At 39.3% G+C, this 18,326-nt stretch overlaps 1 protein-coding gene across 1 annotated transcript in view; it reads right to left on the bottom strand.

Annotated features, from left to right (window-relative positions):
* Positions 1 to 146: 146 nt before the first annotated feature.
* Positions 147 to 18,326, bottom strand: part of niban2a (niban apoptosis regulator 2a) — a 34,666-nt gene continuing 16,486 nt past the window's right edge. The window contains exons 6-14 of the mRNA XM_058415869.1: positions 15,787 to 15,902; positions 8,265 to 8,369; positions 7,758 to 7,920; positions 5,774 to 5,961; positions 5,379 to 5,534; positions 3,728 to 3,841; positions 3,430 to 3,537; positions 2,928 to 3,039; positions 147 to 2,338 (exon numbers count right to left, since the gene is read on the bottom strand). Coding sequence (XP_058271852.1) covers positions 1,470 to 2,338; positions 2,928 to 3,039; positions 3,430 to 3,537; positions 3,728 to 3,841; positions 5,379 to 5,534; positions 5,774 to 5,961; positions 7,758 to 7,920; positions 8,265 to 8,369; positions 15,787 to 15,902 — 1,931 coding nt within the window. The 3' untranslated portion in view covers positions 147 to 1,469. The remainder of the gene's footprint in view (positions 2,339 to 2,927; positions 3,040 to 3,429; positions 3,538 to 3,727; positions 3,842 to 5,378; positions 5,535 to 5,773; positions 5,962 to 7,757; positions 7,921 to 8,264; positions 8,370 to 15,786; positions 15,903 to 18,326) is intronic.

Here is an 18,326-nt window from a genome sequence, read left to right as displayed (position 1 = left end):
GAAACTTTAAACTTCCACTGTTTGGAAACTGAGCTAGTTTTTGACGTGAACACGTTTAAGGAGAATGATAAAGGAGGTGAAGGAAGCTTCAGAGATCACACCCACAGAACATGAACATCGAACAGAACAAAATCAAGAAGAGAAGCTGTTTTAAAAGGATTTTATTTATTCATTCATGTATGCCTAGTGAACAGATAAGAACAAGGAGAACATGGCTACAGGAAGATAAAAAAAAAAATGTTAAAAACATAGTGTTAATAAATAGTGGAGGGAAAAAGATTCACTCCAGTAAAATACTTCAGGGAACCACAACAACCAGGTCATTTTTTTTTTTTTTTTTTTTTAGAAATCTAAGAAGCACAGGGCGAGTAGAAAAGGGAAAAAGTGATGAAAAAATGTTTCACCGGCTGTCATCAGAGATATTAGAAGAGAAAATATTTCATCAACTGGATGGAAAGATAAAAACAGCTGAACTCACAAATTGAACAAAAAGAGCCATTCTCTTGCTTCATTCCAGCAAAAATACCTGAAGCTGGCACCATCTACAAAGGCTCTGTGCTGATGTCTTATCACTGTCCTGCCCCAGTTCCAGCAGAAGACAAGAAAAACGGATAGATCTTGATACAAAGCAAGCTGAACACTACCCCAGCGGTCTTTAATGCCACAATCAGTTGAGTCATGTCTGCCCACGAGATAAAATTAGCATCGGAGTCAAAAACCTCTAACGAGTTATTAGAAGAAGAGAAAGACGACACGCCATAAGTGCTATGTAGATACGTGGCGTCGTTCCGGCTGCAACTGAATATTAACACAGCGTAGAATTAATAACAAAGTAAAAACAAATAAAATAAATACACAGACCTCATTTGTGTTCCCTTGGGTATAAATATGTAGTAAAAATAAAAGCAGTATTAGAAGTTTATAATATGCAGATTTGTGATGCTCAGATATTCATCCCAGGATTTCAATGGAAATAAGGCTTCAGTGTGATTCAAGACACGCGTATATGGAAAGGGAAATCTGGCATTTCAGTGACAAACAAAATAGTGACTGCTTTATGATTAAGTAATAATATTTAAGCTTCACAAGGCAGTAATATGAATTATTTACAAAAACGTGATTGCCAAAAAAAGATAGCAAGTTAAAATATCTTGTGTACGCAAATTCAACTAGATTCTCTTTCTTAGATGTAAGACAATGGAGCCTATATTTTTAATATATATTTCTACTCATTTTAAAGCTTGAAATTGTATTTCTTTCTAGAACGAAGCAATATGCCAATGCAAAGACAATTTCAAGCTTGGAATTAGTAAATAATGCTAAAAACAGGCTCTTAGATTTGTTTAGAATATTCTTATTCTAAGAATTATTATGTACTTTTTTAATCAAAATATCTTCACTTGCTAACAAGTTATTTGTCTTTGGGAAAAAAAAACAAAAACAAAAAGAAAGAAGGTCAGTATCCTGGTTTAAATGTTAGATTCAAAATCCTCTGTCAGTTCCCCTTCGGCTTCTTCCGAGTCATCTTCCGACACTTCCTCATCTTCATCTTCGTCTTTCAACATCACCCTCACCAGCTCAGGACCCACTGGCTCAGGTTCATCCTTCAGATCTCTGGCGACTGGCCGATGGTCCACTTCCTCTGTGTTCTCGTTGGTAGGAGACTGAAAACCACTGTCGTCATAGTGACGAGGACTGGACTCTGCAGACGCTTGCGGAAGTTCCGTGTCAGAGTCTACGTTGCATTCTTCATCCTGAACGGCGTTGTCCAGCTCCTGGATGGCCCTGGCGATAGCAGAGTCCTTTGGCATCATATCCTCCTCTGAGGTGATGGCCTCTATCTCCTCCCCTTCCTCCAGAGGCAGCATCCCGTTGGTCAGCACTGGGTCAGCATCCCTTTCTGAAGGAAGAACCACCTCAAGAACCGGCTTGATGAGCTGCCTGATCTGCTGCACGCTGTCTGGAGAGCCTGGTTCTTCCAAGGATTTTGGCATTACAGAAATGATCGGCTGATTCCGTAGATCGTTGTCAAAGATGTCTTCATCTTGAAGATCTTCAGCCGACTGCATCTCGTTCTCCTCTGGGATTTCTTCCACGCCGGGTACTTCCAGGCAGGAGCCGTAAGGCATCGGTGCCATGCCTTCTGGAACAATCATGGATACAACCTGCCTGCGTCTTCGGATCCGGTCTGCTCCTTCTTCTTCTCCTCCTCGTCCATAGTGGCTGGCCCAGTCGATGGGGTTCTCCTCCAGCAGGTGGAGGTTCGGGTCACTGTTGGTCAGGACGATGCTGTCTCTGTACAGGTTGTGCCTTCTCTGAGTGGCCGCCTCATTCACAGCTGCACACAGAATGATTTTGTTTAACTGTAGCTCCTATCTACTGAAATTGTCTGACTAATGTCTAATTATATTTATGTGAAATGATATAATTTCCAGTGCCTAAAGTTCACAATACCATCTTAAAAATGTTTATTTATTTATTTATAATTTTTTCCCCAAATTTGATGTGTATGTAGAATCCGCCATTTTTTATGGACCCCCCCCCCCCTTTAATTTAAAAGGAGTATTTTTTCCCCCCGAAAGCCTTCAGTTATCAGTAGATATCTTTTGGCAAATTCCTAACATCCTTCTTAAACAGTTCACACTAAATGTTACGCTATGTCTAGACATTTTATGGGAAAACACGCCAAATGACTGCCCCTAATGATCTTATACATATTTCTGCACACCAGCCATGTGCAAGAAATCAGCAGCTGTTCACTGTTTATTTTCTTTATTTGCTTTGTCTCACTTGTAGCTGTTGCTAAAAACATTTAGTCTAAAACCCAGGTCAGATTTCTCGAGTACAGAGACCCACTGCAGTGCTTACTGTTACTGAGAGACCGAGGAATCACGCTGCGAGGATATAAAGCTTGGAAATCATCTTACCCATCATGATGTCTTTCGTGACTGACTGTAGGACGACCTCCTCGAAAACGTTCTCCACTAATATGAAGCGGGAGAAATCCTCAAAGATGAAGTCTTTGTATTTGGGCAGCTCCTGAGAAGAATACAACAGAAACAAAGATTTTTTTTTAGTATATTTTTTAGCAGGCATTGTCTCAGGTGGTGTACAGAGTAGGGAAGTAACTCTAGTTCATATCTAGTTCTAGTCCACTTATGAAATGGAGTGATGTAGCTGAGGATCAGGAACAAAATTGACATTTGTTTTCTACTTATATTTTTATTCCCAGTTTTTTCTCATGGTTCATATTTTAGTTTTGGCCACGCCCACTTCAAATGAAAATCTGTACACAAATACAGGGAAATTTGGAATATGAATCAGATCCAGTTACAGATAATGGGACTGAGTCACTCCCTTAGAACAGAGAGAGATCCGGACGCAGATACACACAGAATTCCGAAGCAGTGATGTGTCCGTCACACTTACAGAAGCGCACACGGGATGGAGCTGTTTCAGCATGTACGGGATGATGATCTGCAGCAGTCCTTCTCTGAAGAACTTCTTCCGCACTGTGCTGCTGTCGTAGTCAAATTTCTGCCAAAGATAAGAACAAACGTTCAGCTGTTTGACTTTTTTTTGGAGATTTTATATAAGGGTATAAGGGAAATACAAGGGTGTTTCTCTGTCAGCATTCCTTAAAAAAACAAAAAAGGCCATTGAAAAGATCACAGGTTCATGGTATTAGTCTTTAGTGCTTGTTTAAACAGGTCTCTGACTGATTCACCTTCAGTACTCGGTCCTGGCAGCGCTGGATGGTTTTTATAATCTCCTCTCCTGACTGTTCCTCCATGTTTTGGTACAGAAGCTGCTCAAACGTGTACACGCCATTGTCCATTTGCTGTGGTGGAAAGCAGGCCAGAAAAAGACAGGATGGAAATTTTGGCATCGCAAAACATCCAGGCTTTACATAAGCTTATTATTATTATTATTATTATTATTATTATTATTATTATTATTAATCAAATCAATCAATCACTTTATTTTTACATCTTTTTATTGGTAGCATATAGAATCACATAATGGTGAATATTACAGAATCCTATTTTTCTCAATTTAAAAAAATTAAAAAACAATGACCAAACAACAATGACAACAGCAGTGCTGACAATAAATAAAATAAATAAATAAATATATTTTAATAAATTAAAAAACAAAACAAAAAAGAAACCTCCCACCCTGGGTCCTGGCCTGTTTCAGTTGACAAATATAATAATAATCATAATCATAATCATAATAATAAATACTATTTTTTATTATTATTAATTATAATTGTTAATAATAATAATAATAATAATAATAATAATGATATAATATTAAATTTATAATATATTAAAATAATACAATAATAATAATAATAATAATAATAATAATAATAATAAATATTATTATAGTTGCTATTATTAATTATTATTATTATTATTGTTATTGGTGGTGATTTTATATTAATAAATAATCCAATTTTTCTCAATTTAAAAAATCAAAAAACAGTGACCAAACAACAATGACAACAGCAGTGCTGACAATAAATAAAAAAACAAATTTTAATAAATTAAAAAACAAAAAAAAAGAAACCTCCCACCCTGGGTCCTGGCCTGTTTCAGTTGACAAATATAATAATAATAATAATAATAATAATAATAATAATAATCATAATAATAATAATAATAATCAATATTATTGTTGTTGTTATTATTATTAATTATTATTATTGTTGTTGGTAGTGGTGGTGATTTTTTATTAATAAATAAATTTATTTATTCACTAATTATATTATTGTACAACTGCTAGATAAACAAAAAGCTATAATATTTACCATTGAGTTTCTTCGAGTTAATTACCAGTCTGTTGAGTCAACACGGTTTAATCCAAGCTTTTATAATTAGCCTTAACATCAACTCAGATCTCATGTGTTCTGTTGGTGGAAGTTTCCTGAAGAACTACGGCTCTAATAAAAAGCGAGGAAATTTGAATTATGAATCTAAATTGAAGTGATCAAATTGCTAGATTATGTTAAATAAAACTATATTCTTAAGGGGTATAGAATTATTTTCTTTTTACAGATAAGGGGATCATTGACTACATATTTTCTCCTGCAGTGTCCTCTATGGTTTTATTTTGCCTGTAGTACTAGATGTTGCCACACAACGTCACTATTGCTTTATTTACCATGCCGTGAACCTGGCTACTGTTACTGCGGAGTTGACTGCATGCTTATTAAATACGAGATATTCCTGTTCTGGCTGTTGTTTTGCTTATGAGTGAAACCCATAATCTCAGTAGCAAGCTATACAAAACACATGCAGTGAATAGAGGCGTCTTAATGAAGCAGGTATGATAACAGTGCCGACAGAAATAAACGAAAAATGAAAACTGACCTCTCGCATGAGGATCTGAGCTCTCTGAACGAAGACGGAAGGGCTGGACACGTCAAATCTCTGCTGCAGGCCCTCCAGACTCAGCTGCTCCATCTTCTCATAGCAGCTATGCATCTTCACTGGGTGGAACGCCAACATGGACACCTTCTCCATTTGCTGAAAGAGAGGAAAGGGTGATGAAATGAAATTATAAGAAACCTTGCTGACCCTTACAGAAAACATCTCCATAGCAACAACTGTATGTTTTTCTTTGTTACACAGCAACACAAATTATGAAAGCGAAAGTCCATCATACAGCTCCGGGTTATTTTTACTGCCGGAGCTGCGGTTATAGAAAACCAATCACCACAATCAGAAAATGTACAGTAGTTGCCTCTGCCATGCCGTGTCCTCACCTTCCCAAGCGTTTCCTTGCTTCCATCATTCACTGTGTTCTTGCTGATTTCCACCAGCTCACCGAAGAGCACTTCCCTGACCTCGGAGAATCCCTGGCCCACCGGTTCCATCAGAGCTTCCAAGATGGAGGGGATATAGGGCTGGACATTGCTCTTAAGGACCTGCTCTGCATGTGGAAGCACCAGGGCTGCACATGAAAACAAATATACAATTGTCAGTCCGACTCCAGGCTATTATCACAACACACACTTGCTGATATCAAGTGTACAAAATCGAACACAAGCACTATTGGGTATTCAAAAGCATGTTTTTTGTTGTTGTTTTAATCGACCACAAAGGGACTGCAATCCAAGACATGGGGCAAAAGAGTGTCAGATACAGTACCTGATCACAAGCAACACAGTCTGCAAATTAAAGCAGTACTTTACAGAATTACAGCCATTCTTTCTTACTAGTACAAACAACATAAAAACATAGAAAATGATAACAAAAAACTATGTATGCTTCATATTTGCCATTATTTGGCTGAGAAAACCTGTTGTGTTACAATCTTGAATATTTGTTTGTGTTTGTTTGGGCGTCCTGTCAGTCATTTTATAGTCACCGCCCCCAAACATCCCTTTACTCCACCCCTGTGTTATTGTCAATCAGCGAGCAACAGACAAGAACCTTGGCATGTTTACAGAGTTAAAACTCGGCACACGAGCAGGCCGAGCGAACTTAAAACGTTTATTATAGAGATTTGTTCAAGTGCACAGGATTTTAGAGACCTACAAATCAGAATAGATTGAACTGACAGAGGTCTAATCTTGCTACACATCTGTAAAAATACTAATGCACATTTATGATATATGTAAAGTAATGTAATACAGCATTTGAAACACGACCTAGATGAATCTGGCATCTGATTGGACAATAGGGCTGAGCATTATGACATCATAATATGGATATAACATTACAAAACTTTTGTTTTTCTGAAATACTGTGATACCTTTGTTAATCTTGAATTTAATGTATTATGTTTTTTTTAAAAAACGTATACATCATGATATGTAATATAAATCTCCAAGAAATGGTACAATATCATTTTTCCTGCCGTCTCACCCACCCCCTATTACCACATCACATTTTCGCCATTCAGCTGCATTCTAACACAACTCCTCACTCAACAGAAACCAACCAGCTTCCTCAATAATCACATGATCCCACTGTGCCATTAAGAATTGTGTCTAGGTTTCAGTCCTAATGGTAAACGAACTCCTGAGCTGTCTGTGGAATGCAGTTCTACCAGCACTGCTCTGTTAGAAAAGCACAGTGCCCATGCCAAGCCTTCTTTTTTGCATCTAGGGAGCAATTTTCAGCATGTAGTTCAAACTAATGTGAAATGAGAGAGGAAGGGGAGAAACTGAGCATGAGAGAGAGAAAGAGAGAGAGAGAGAGAGAGAGAGAGAGAGAGAGAGAGAGAGGGAAAAGTACCTGGAAATCAAGGAGTTTCCGTGTCGTAATTACAGCTTCAGTGGTCGTTCATGTGCACCTTTCTAGTGGGAAACCTGTATTTACGATAATTTCCGAACGCATGTGAAGGCAGCAGAGCTTTAATGCTTTAGTCTAGATTTCTCACTTCAACTCAAACAGATCAGATTTAAACATTAATCATGGTTAATCATCCTAAATATGTTTGGTATCTTAGGTTGTTTCTTTAGGAACGTTCATAATCACCAGTTATGCAAATTGCATGCCACAGTCATTAGATAACTAATGAAAGCAAGCATTGTTTAGATCCAGAAGGTCCTGGAAAAATGTATTATGATCCAAATCACTTTCGAATATATCGTTCTGACCTGACCTCAACACATGCACAGCTCGACCAGACAACATGCTGAAGTGGCTCCTCATAGCTTCTATGCAAAAGTTTTGACACCCACCGTCATTCCATTCAACCACATCTGTGAGTAGTGGAAAGTTTTGGCAACCTAGACTTACCACGCATCCTTCCAGTGACATGCTCTTTGGAGGAAATGATCTGGTCCATGTTTGTACGCAGCGTGGCATCCAGACGGGGGCGCTCTACCTCACAGGCCTGTACCAGCGCCTCGTGCTGCGTCCGTGTCTGATTCAACACCTGCCTGTACACTGCATCCGAGATCTGAAATAATCAACCAAATCAGAGGATGTCACAGGGTATACAGCTAGGAACAATTAAATCATGCAACATATACAATTATCCTCATCATCAAGGACATAACCATCCCCTCAAACCAAATAAGATTTAGTTTATAATTAGCGTGAATCGCTCTAATATGCATTCTGTATGTTGTAGGTGTTTGTTATTGTGGGATATTGTCAAATATTAAAAGGCACCTGTCTGAATTCTATACTATACTCTATAGGCAAGTTACTGTATATTCACAACATGCTATGTTACTCTTGAACTAAATAAACCGGAACGAACCGGAATTTAAGCATCAAATCTCGGGTCCAAGTACTGACCAGCATCCAGTTCCTTTGTCTCTGCTGTAGCTTGCCCTTCAGCCGAGGCCCTATCTGTGTCCTGAGCTCCGGATACAGGATCTCCATCACCAGGTTGGCCAGAATCTACACACACACACACACACACGAATATTGTGCCATTAAACATATTATTGAGCATAATACACAGGATATTTGGAGCACTAAACAGATCTGTATAATGCCACTGCTCGATTGTAAAGAAGCGTAAAAGCATTTCAAATACTCCTGCAGCACTCTTTAGTTTTTGTGTAGTTATTTCTGGACACTTCATCCCAAGTGACTGGACGTTTTTGATCACTTCACGCTGGTTATCCACTAACACACACACACTCCTCCTGAAGTGGTTCCTTGTCCTCAGTGTTAGAAGTGTGAGCAATAACAATCGAGCTTTGAAGTGTGCTGACCACATCAGAGTGTGTGTGTAGAAGCTCTCTGTATTCATGCGAGCTTATGATGATAAAGGCTTGCTTTTGAGGGTCTGGCAAATAAGAAAGCCCAAGGCTTGACAAATAGTACTTGTAGCTAGAAATTAGGATGGAATTAGGATCATCCTAAGCTCGATCAAGCCTCGGGATTAAACCAGGAGCTTCAAATGACAAGGCACAAGTAGATGACACACTTAACAGAAGAACACGGTGCTTTGTAATTAAAAAAAATAAAGTTTCATATAACCTTTCATATAAAAAGTATTCATATAACCGTTTTTTTCTCTGGACAAAGACAATGCATTCTCTCTAAAAGTAGGTCAGGTGAGTTTATAAAGAGCAAAGAGCACTGAAATAACAATGAGATCTGCACACTCACTTGTCTATTCAGTGGAGTTGTGTATGTAGGTGTATATATATATATATATATTGTGTGTACACTCCCACATCAGTTCACAAAGCTGAATATTTCTGGTTAGTGGAATATTCTTAACTGCACAGATTTTATTTCTGTTCTCATATTACACACTCATATCACACATGGATCAATAGACAAATATCTGGAAAGCAATAGTCTTATAGTGTACATGGTATGCAACAATGCTTAGGTAGGTGGTACGTGTCAAAGTAACATCCACATGGCTGGCAGGCCCCAAGGTTTCCCAGCAGAACATTGCCCAAAGCGTGACACTGCCTCCACTGGCTTGCCTTCTTCCCATAGTGCATCCGGGTGCCATGTAAGAGATGCACACGCACCCAACCATCCACATGATGTAAAAGAAAATGTGATTCATCAGACCGGGCCACCTTCTTCCATTGCTCCGTGGTCCAGTTCTGATTCTCACGTGCCGCATTCGGTGGTGCAAAGGGGTCAGCATGGGCACCCTGTCTGGTCTGCGGCTATGCAACAAACTGAGTATTCTGACACCTTTCTATCAGAACCAGCATTAACTTCTACAGCAATTTGAGCAACAGTAGCTCGTCTGTTGGAGCGGATCACACGGCCCAGCCTTCACTACCCACGTGCATCAATGGGCCTTGGCCGCGCATGACCCTGTCGCCGGTTCACCACTGTTCCTTCTTTGGACCACTTTTGATAGATACTGACCACTGCAGACCGGGAACAGCCCACAAAGAGCTGCAGTTTTGGAGATGCTCTGATCCAGTCATCTAGGCATCAACTTTGAGGACAAAATGTTCACTTGCTGCCTAATATATCCCACCCACTAACAGGTGCCATGATGAGCAGATAAATCAGGTGTCCTTCACTTTACCTGTCAGTGCTCATAATGTTATGGCTGATCGGTGTACAGAGGGCAATGATTGGCTAGTCTTGCTTTGATTGACGGGTAATGCAATCCTTCTCATTCAACAGCCCCAGACTCCGTGTGTTCATTCACTATATCCGACACTATTCTATGTCAATTATGCCAATAAACTGTTGAGTGCTCCGTTACTCACATGCAGTATTAATTCAACACTGTATGAGTTCGACTGAGGCGCCGCAAGACACTGTGGAGGGAGCAGGCATCTCCAGCTCCCTCCCACTCCGTTTCCACAGCAACACATTCGGGCACTGCCAGGTGTGTGCCAATTCGCACAAAGCCCTCTTAGAATGAATAAAAAAAAAAAAAATAAAAAACACAGCAGCCCACACCCTTTAACCAGAACAGCACACACAGTCATTTCCAGCAGATTTTATGGGAGAAATAACAGTCAGGAAGTGAATGCAGCTTTACCACGGGGTATACACACAGCAGACAAAACACATGCACTTTTTCCTCAATGGGTACCTTATTTTCAGGGTGTAGACCTGACTAGAAGCTGTAATAGTGTCATTCATACACGGTTTGTTCATCGGGGTGTGTCTTTAACGTCTAATATAAACAGCAGCTCGAGCTATGTCTAAGTGTGTGTGTGTATGCGCACTGGTATAACCTGCTTAAACTATGTGCTTTTACAAATATTGTGTTTATACCAATATATAAACTTCCGCATCAACCCATGGAAGATGTCGAATTTACATTTAATACATTTAACGAAGCATGTCAGTGCTTCACAATTACATGTCAGTTCATATCCTTTTCTTAGGAGTAACCATGCTACTCATCTATTCCAGACCTAATGGCTAATAAAGGCTTGCTATTATTTGCTCATAAGATAAACACTGGCACTGGAGTTTATTTACCACATCCACACCGCCACACTAGCTTCAATGTTTTGTCCAGTTTCGTTGAGCCTGTTCCCTTGAAAAAGCCTCAAATCCTGTTCTTGTCTGAAAGGAGTGGATGCCAGTATGGTCTTCAGCTGCTGTAGGTCATCCACCTCAAGGTTTAATGTTTTGTGCATGGTGTGATGCTTTTCTGCTCACCATGTTCACAAAGAGTGATTATTTAAGTTACTATATCCTGCAGGTTGAGTCCATTCCATTGAGTCCAGTCCACTTCCATTAGGTCTAAATGCTAGACACTGTTATGTCTGAAATACTCAAATCAAAAATCGGTACCATCCATGCCACACTGATCAAAGTGACCAAACTCATTCTTTCTCTTCATTCTGGTGTTTAATGTGAAAATAAAATGACCTGCATCTGTATGATTTTTGGATTATGCAGCTGCCTCATGATTGGACTTGTCTGTTAAAATTATGCATACTACTAAATTCATCCCTATTGTCCTCTGGTGGTCCAGCGGCAGGATCCCATGCCCTCATTGCCGTGGCCTCGGTTCGATTCCCGGGCAGGGAATAACCCAGCCACTGAGAGATTAACTCTCATAACCAGATAAAATGGGAGAGCTGCAACAGGAAGGGCATCCAGTGTAAAACCTGTGCCAAATCAAATATGCAGACCAGATGATGCTGTGGTGATCTCAAACAAGGAGTAACCGAAAGAGCAACAACAAATAACATTCATTCTTGTGCCTGTGTCTATGTGTTTTTTCTCATAAACCTGTTCTATTTACTTTCCTCATGACCTTGTTTGCTTGGCCCGTAAAAGTAAAGTCATCACCTTGTGACCATGACCTCAAGTGTGCAAACTATAGAAGAACACCTCTATGTCATGCTAGTCCTTTCACATTAGCTTCTTCTAGAAAGGGGTATGTGAGTGCGCTAATCTTTTTCTTTTTGCTAATTGGTTATCGTTTAAAATCTTTCTCGGACAGTACAATAAGGCACACCATAGATAAGGTGTGCAATAAGAAGTACAATAAGGCACACCATAGATATTATTACTTTAGATTTATGAAATCTTGCCACGATGGAACATGTTCCTGAATGAAACACATGAGCTATTGTTTAAGCTGGTGTGTGGCAGACGCTGGTGTTGATGGTTTATACAAGTGTAAAGTTATCATTTGTGTGAACCTTTTTTTGTTTTTCAGACCAGGACAGTCAGTTATTTGTTCCAACAAAGCCCGACGAAGTTGAACCATGGACATGATTCATTTCCAAACGGTTTTGGGACTTAGATAGTCATTCCCTAAGAGCAGCATAATGCCGTTAGCGACTCACAGACTATAACAGGAAAATACTTCTGTCTATTCATCACCTCCTGCTGGCACTGCCGAGGAGGAAGCAGACAGCAGAGACAGCTGCAGAACCCGCTTGAAAATAAAAGATAAGCTCCTTCACCATGCTGAAATAGCAAGAAGAAAACTAAATCGCCTGATGAGTCCCAAGGAAGAGGAGGAGTGAGTGGTTTTACTGTGTGGGAACGTAAATCAAAGGAGCTGGCAGCAGGAACCGGACAAATACAAGAGCTGTTAGTGGATTGAAGTACAGAGCTGGAGGGAGCTTAATAAAGCTGCCTTCGCATGCAGATACAGATCCTGATGTGCCATCACTGTCTGGTAGCAAAACGATGAGATGCCTTCTTCCAAGTAAATGCCAATAGATGCATACTATTTCTGTGCTGTCACTTGTGAAGCTTTGACCTGGAGATCACCCTCTACCTTTGCCAGATTTTACAGATTGAATATTGGGTTCACTGCAATCCATGTGCTCTGTCGTGCCCGAAACAGAATACAGCATTAAGACTTGAAGTGATACTCATCCTCAATAAAGTACAATTCTCATCCTCAATAGAGTACAATTCCCATCCTCAATATCAGCATCTTGAATGATTCTCCTCTTCTACAGAGCTCAGGATCAGAATGTTGAGTGATTCTTATCCTCAATAAATAACAGTACAAGAACAAGAAAAATCTCAATACTTTGAGGAAGCTGTATTAACAGCTGGATGGTATTTGTTGTATTTATGAGAGCGCTCTGTTACTGACAAACCCTTCTGACAATTTAGATTCAGATACACAGCTTCCACTAATTCCAACAAACCTGACCACCACCAGGATGACCACCAGGGCAACCTCAGAGACTAGAGTTGACCAGAATAGGCAGATGATAAGTATGGCAAAACAAGGGCTTTTTTTTTAGTACATGGTGCCAATCACAAGGCCTGTCTGTATTCAGGAAGAGTGGGAATTGGAAAGGAAGCTGTCCTGATGCTGCTTTACTCATTCACAGAAACCTAACCCTCTGTTAGATCCAGATACTCTCTAAGCCAAATTCTACACAAAGCTTAATACAAAATAATAAGGAAGTTCCTTATTCTCTTCAAGAGAAGTGGAACAAAAGACAACCCTGAAGACTTAGCACCAGGTTTGTTATCAACTGGCTGTGAATCTACTAAAACACAGCATAGCTTTTCTGGAAAGACAAAACTGTTTTGTTTAAATCCAAGTAATTACTGAACAATTCCATGTAATAAAACGTAATTAGACTGTAGATTAAAAAACATAAAAAGAACTAAATTACACCTCACATGGTATAAACACATGTCCTTAGGGTGGTAGAGTCAAAGTTATGTCTATTATACCTGTTATACATCTGATTAATGGACATAGAAGACCTAGTGTATCTTTAAACCTCATTTCAGGTGCAGAAGTAACAGAAAGAACAAAATCAGAGAAGGATCTCTCAGGGAGTGATCAGAGTATTTGGCATCGTATACAAATGTGAGTTTGAGAGCATTTTACACTGAGCTATTTGAATTAGAGGAGATAGCTCAGTAATTCGAATGGTGGGGGTCAACCTGAGGGTTGCCAGAGATAGCAATAGTGAAACTTAGCAAATTTCCAAACCATCAAGTTCATCATCATCATCATCATCATCTTGTTTTAATTATAATAAAAATCCATAAATTCATTTTATATTCAAATAAATGATGCTTGTTAAAATCCTCTATCCCTCTAACCTGTAATATGTCATAACCTCAAGGCTAAGAAATGAATATAAATATGAATGAATGTATATACACCGATCAGCCATAACATTATGAACACTGACAGGTGACGTGAATAACACTGACATCATGGGACCTGTTATTGGGTGGGATATATTAGGCAGCAAGTGAATATTTTGTCCTCAACGTTGATGTTAGAAGCAGAAAAAATGGGCAAGCGTAAGGATTTGAGAGAGTTTGACAAGAGCCAAATTGTGATGTCTGGAAAGACTGGACAGAGCATCTCCAAAACTGCAGCTCTTGTGGGGTGTTTCCGGTCTGCAGTGGTCAGTATCTATCAAAAGTAGTCCAAGGCCCGTGGTCAAGCATGCACGTGGGGAGCGAAGGCTGGCCCGTGTGATCCGATCCAATAGACGAGCTACTGATGCTCAAATTGCTGGAGAAGTTAATGCTGGTTCTGATAGAAAGGTGTCAGAATACACAGTGCATGAAGGGGTCAAGGCTGTTTTGGCAGCAAAATGGGGACCAACACAATATTAGGCAGGTGGTCATAATGTTATGCCTGGTCGGCATACAAATATATGACAGAACATTGCAGACATTTACATTTATAACAACATTTAGAGGCTTTGAAGTCTCCATCAATAAATATATCTCAGTGGTTCGTTAGGTCACAGACTAAAAATACCATCAGTCTACAAAGATGACAATTTTTTTTCTGAGACACACATTCTCCAGCCTGTGGTTCATATCTCTAATGACAGGTTTGATCACTAGCTGCCTTTTCACTCTCTGGTTTTCGACGTAATTGAGGGTTGGACTGACTACATGACATTAAATCAAGGCAAGGCAAGGGAAATAAACTTGAGCTACGCACTAAGTAAAAGCACAAATGCTAGCTAAATGAAACTTAGCTGGAAATATGGAATTTTTGTGGAAGTTAATCCGATACAGGAGCTGGATATGTTGTTTCAAAACCTAGACTCCTGCCGGTATATGTGAATATGTGAGAACTGGCAAAGAAACCCTTTTATGTGTTCCCACAAGGATTTTTAACATTTTATTCTCATGAGGAAATCTGTCTAATACGGATTAACAACAAAAGAGCATTTCCTTTCGGTTACTGGGGTTAAGTTTGGAGCTGCTTGTCTGTACAGCAGTAATTAGCTGCATTAATAATTCTATGAGTAGAAGTATGACTACACTTCCACTTCTTCTACTTCTTCTTCTTCTTCTTCTTCTACCTGACTCACAGTGCTGCCTGTGTCTCACCTGACCTTCTCAACACACAAAGGCTGGATTCAGTTCACAGACAGGAAACTCCACCCTGGCTGAGCAGAGCAGAACACACCGGAGGAGAGGAAGAAAGGAGAAGTGGAGAAGGAGAAGAAAATTCAGACAGGATGAAATATTGTAGGAAAGGGAATGTGAGGTTAAAGAATGAGCCTCTTCATCAGACTTTCGGTTGGTTAAACTAAACAGCCAATCAAAACGTATCAAGATCAATCCGAACACTTCTTCCGTCCTTGTGGGCCGAAACGACCGTTCTCGTCATCGTTCAAAGTGAGGGAAAAGAAAATTAATTAAGAAGTTCTGTTAGACTGCACTTTTTAATTGTGCCCTCATTCTCCCTTTTCTTCAACTTCCTTCAGGTCTCACTCGTGTCATCATTTCTACTTCTGCAAAGGTTCACTTTTATCAAGAGGCAGAGAAGCACAGCTCACAGAGCAGCTGAAGATGCAAATCTGACTGAACAGGGAAATGTGTTGGTTTATATACAAAGTGAAACTGTCCTACTCTGACCCCGAGTCTGGGCTGTGCTTAAAGAACTGACCTGTGCTGGATCCCCACACATCATGTCCCAGGTTCCGTAGTGACCTTTGGCTTGTCTGTACAGTCGTAGGGAATTGGTGAACGCTGGTGTGAGCACCTTGTTCTCCTCTGACAGACCTGCAGGAGGCACAAGAGAGCACAGTAAGTGCATTCATAGTACTAGCATCAGTAATGTTTACTTACTAGGCAAAACCGGTCAGTCTGGTTAAAAACATTAAATTAAACATTATGATAACATTAAGGGTACAGGTTCCCAACCCTGGTCATGGAGTAGCTGGTGAACACACACATTAGTGCATTTCCTGCTCTAACACACCCACTTCAACTTAAAAAAATAAATAAATAAATAAAAATAAGGAGGAAAGGGGGTTCTCTAGGAGCAGGTTTGGGATCCTGTGCATTTAGTAAAGAATAGAGAGGAACATTCTAAACCTTAAAAGATCATCATTATTTAATATTTAGACTCAAAGACAGGAAAACATGTTCTTCAAAACAAAAACAAAATCAAACAAAAAAAGCAAAAGAACACAAAAACATAATGCAAAACAAAACAAATCATAAAACAAAACATGCAAAGGAAAACAAAACAAATAAATAATAAATTAAAGCAAAAAACAAAGCAAAACAAAAATCCAAACAAAAAACAAAAATGCAAAGCACAACAGAAAAACCAAACCAAACAAAAATGCACAAGAAAACAAAAACAAACATTGAAAAAAAAGACAAAATAAATAAAAACAAAAAATGCAAAGTAAAACAAAACAAAACCACAATGCAAAACTAACTAAATAAAAAACAAAACAAAACACAAAAATTCAAGCAAAAAAAACAAAGCAAAACAAAAATAAAAACAAAAAACAATTCAAAACAAACAAAAAAATCTAAACAAAATAAATAAAAACATACAAAAAAACCCAGGCACATGTACAGGGAACAGGTCACAATTCTCATACGTATTATAAGGTTCTATCTGAGTTATAAATGAACAGGAGATTACAGAACCATACAGTAGTCAGATCACTGTAACTCTTGAACCCTACTCCTCTTTCTGGGACATGATAACCTTTTAGAAATTTTTTTTCCCTCTCTACACAGACACACCAGCAGGAAATGACTACACAAAAGCTGCACAAACACAGGCTGACATCAGCAGACGAGGGTCCGGACTACAGGAAAGGCAGATGATAGAGAAAGCTTGTGCTGTGATTCACACACATCCACAAGCGTGCAATTTACAGGTGCAGTTTGTAATTTCTGCCATTACGTCATTCCATTTTAAAAGATACCTCCAGAAAAAGAACAAAAACAAGAAGAAAAGAAGAAGAAAGAACACCTGCGACTTGTAATTTCAGCATGAGATGGATATCACTAGTTCCTCCAAGCGATACCATCTAGACCTCTGTTTAGATTTTAATTCAAGTCACCAGACATAAGAAAACTCTAGTTGTATCCTAATAAATCTCTCACGAGACCTACATGATTTGGAACAACAGGAAGGACTCTCAGCGTATTCGCTGCGCTCGCAATTTGTCTCAACCAACAGATGGCGCTAAAAGAAAATTACAAACCGCTCCTTTAATAATTCAGCTATAGTTTATGGTAGACATTACTCCTTGGGTGTGTGTGTGTGTTTGTGTACATCTGTGACCGACTCAAGGACTTACAATAACAGGAAGTGAGCAAGTAAATTTTTCAGAACAGGAAGGCTTTTTTTGGCAGAATTGAACAGCATGGGAAGGAGAAATAGAGCGATAGAGAAATAGATAAAAGCAGCTCATTTTTCTTGGCTTTAGGTTCATGAGAACAATCCAGGAACATTCGTGTACAGTTTGAGAAAGTTCCCATGTGGTATGGTATGACCGGCCTCATAGTAGCACCACCTACAGAGTATTTCCATCACACTGTCCTTATCAGAAGTGGGGAAAAACACACACACACACACACACACACACACACACTCCATTTATTCTACATTGAGAATCCTGACAAAACAAGACAAGACAAAACGCTCATACGGATTGCACCCACTACAGCAGAAAGAGTATGAATGGAGCAAGACTGGATAAAAATAAAGCATGTGGTAGCATTTAAGGTGGCCTCTGAGGCTGATGTGTTTCCATCTCACATAACCACGCTCGGTGGTTAGCCGGGGCTCATGGGATGACCCGTTCTCGGGGAAACCACAGGCACGTATGTGTGTGAAGTTCGAGGCAGCTCAGACGAGGTGCTCAATGCCGATTCTTCAAACTTGCTGATCCTATATACACAATTTCCCAATCACAGAAGTTCGGCATCAAGATTTCCAATCAATGCAACATAACTGTTTCTAGACTAAAATCTTCATGACTGAGTTTCTCTGCAACACGATAAACTGTATTTATTTATTTTTTTAATTTGTTGATTGACTTCAACAATCAGAGAGGATAGTGAAGGAACAGCAGTGTTTTATAGCTGCTATGATGCAAGTGCTAACTTCATGGAGATGTTTGTTAATATCAAATATAACTATTAAAAAATAAAGAAATAAAATGGCAAATTGCT

This window comes from Hemibagrus wyckioides, linkage group LG18 (assembly GCF_019097595.1).
Source record: "Hemibagrus wyckioides isolate EC202008001 linkage group LG18, SWU_Hwy_1.0, whole genome shotgun sequence".
Taxonomy (NCBI): Eukaryota; Metazoa; Chordata; class Actinopteri; order Siluriformes; family Bagridae; genus Hemibagrus; species Hemibagrus wyckioides.
This window is presented reverse-complemented; position numbering and strand designations above follow the sequence as displayed.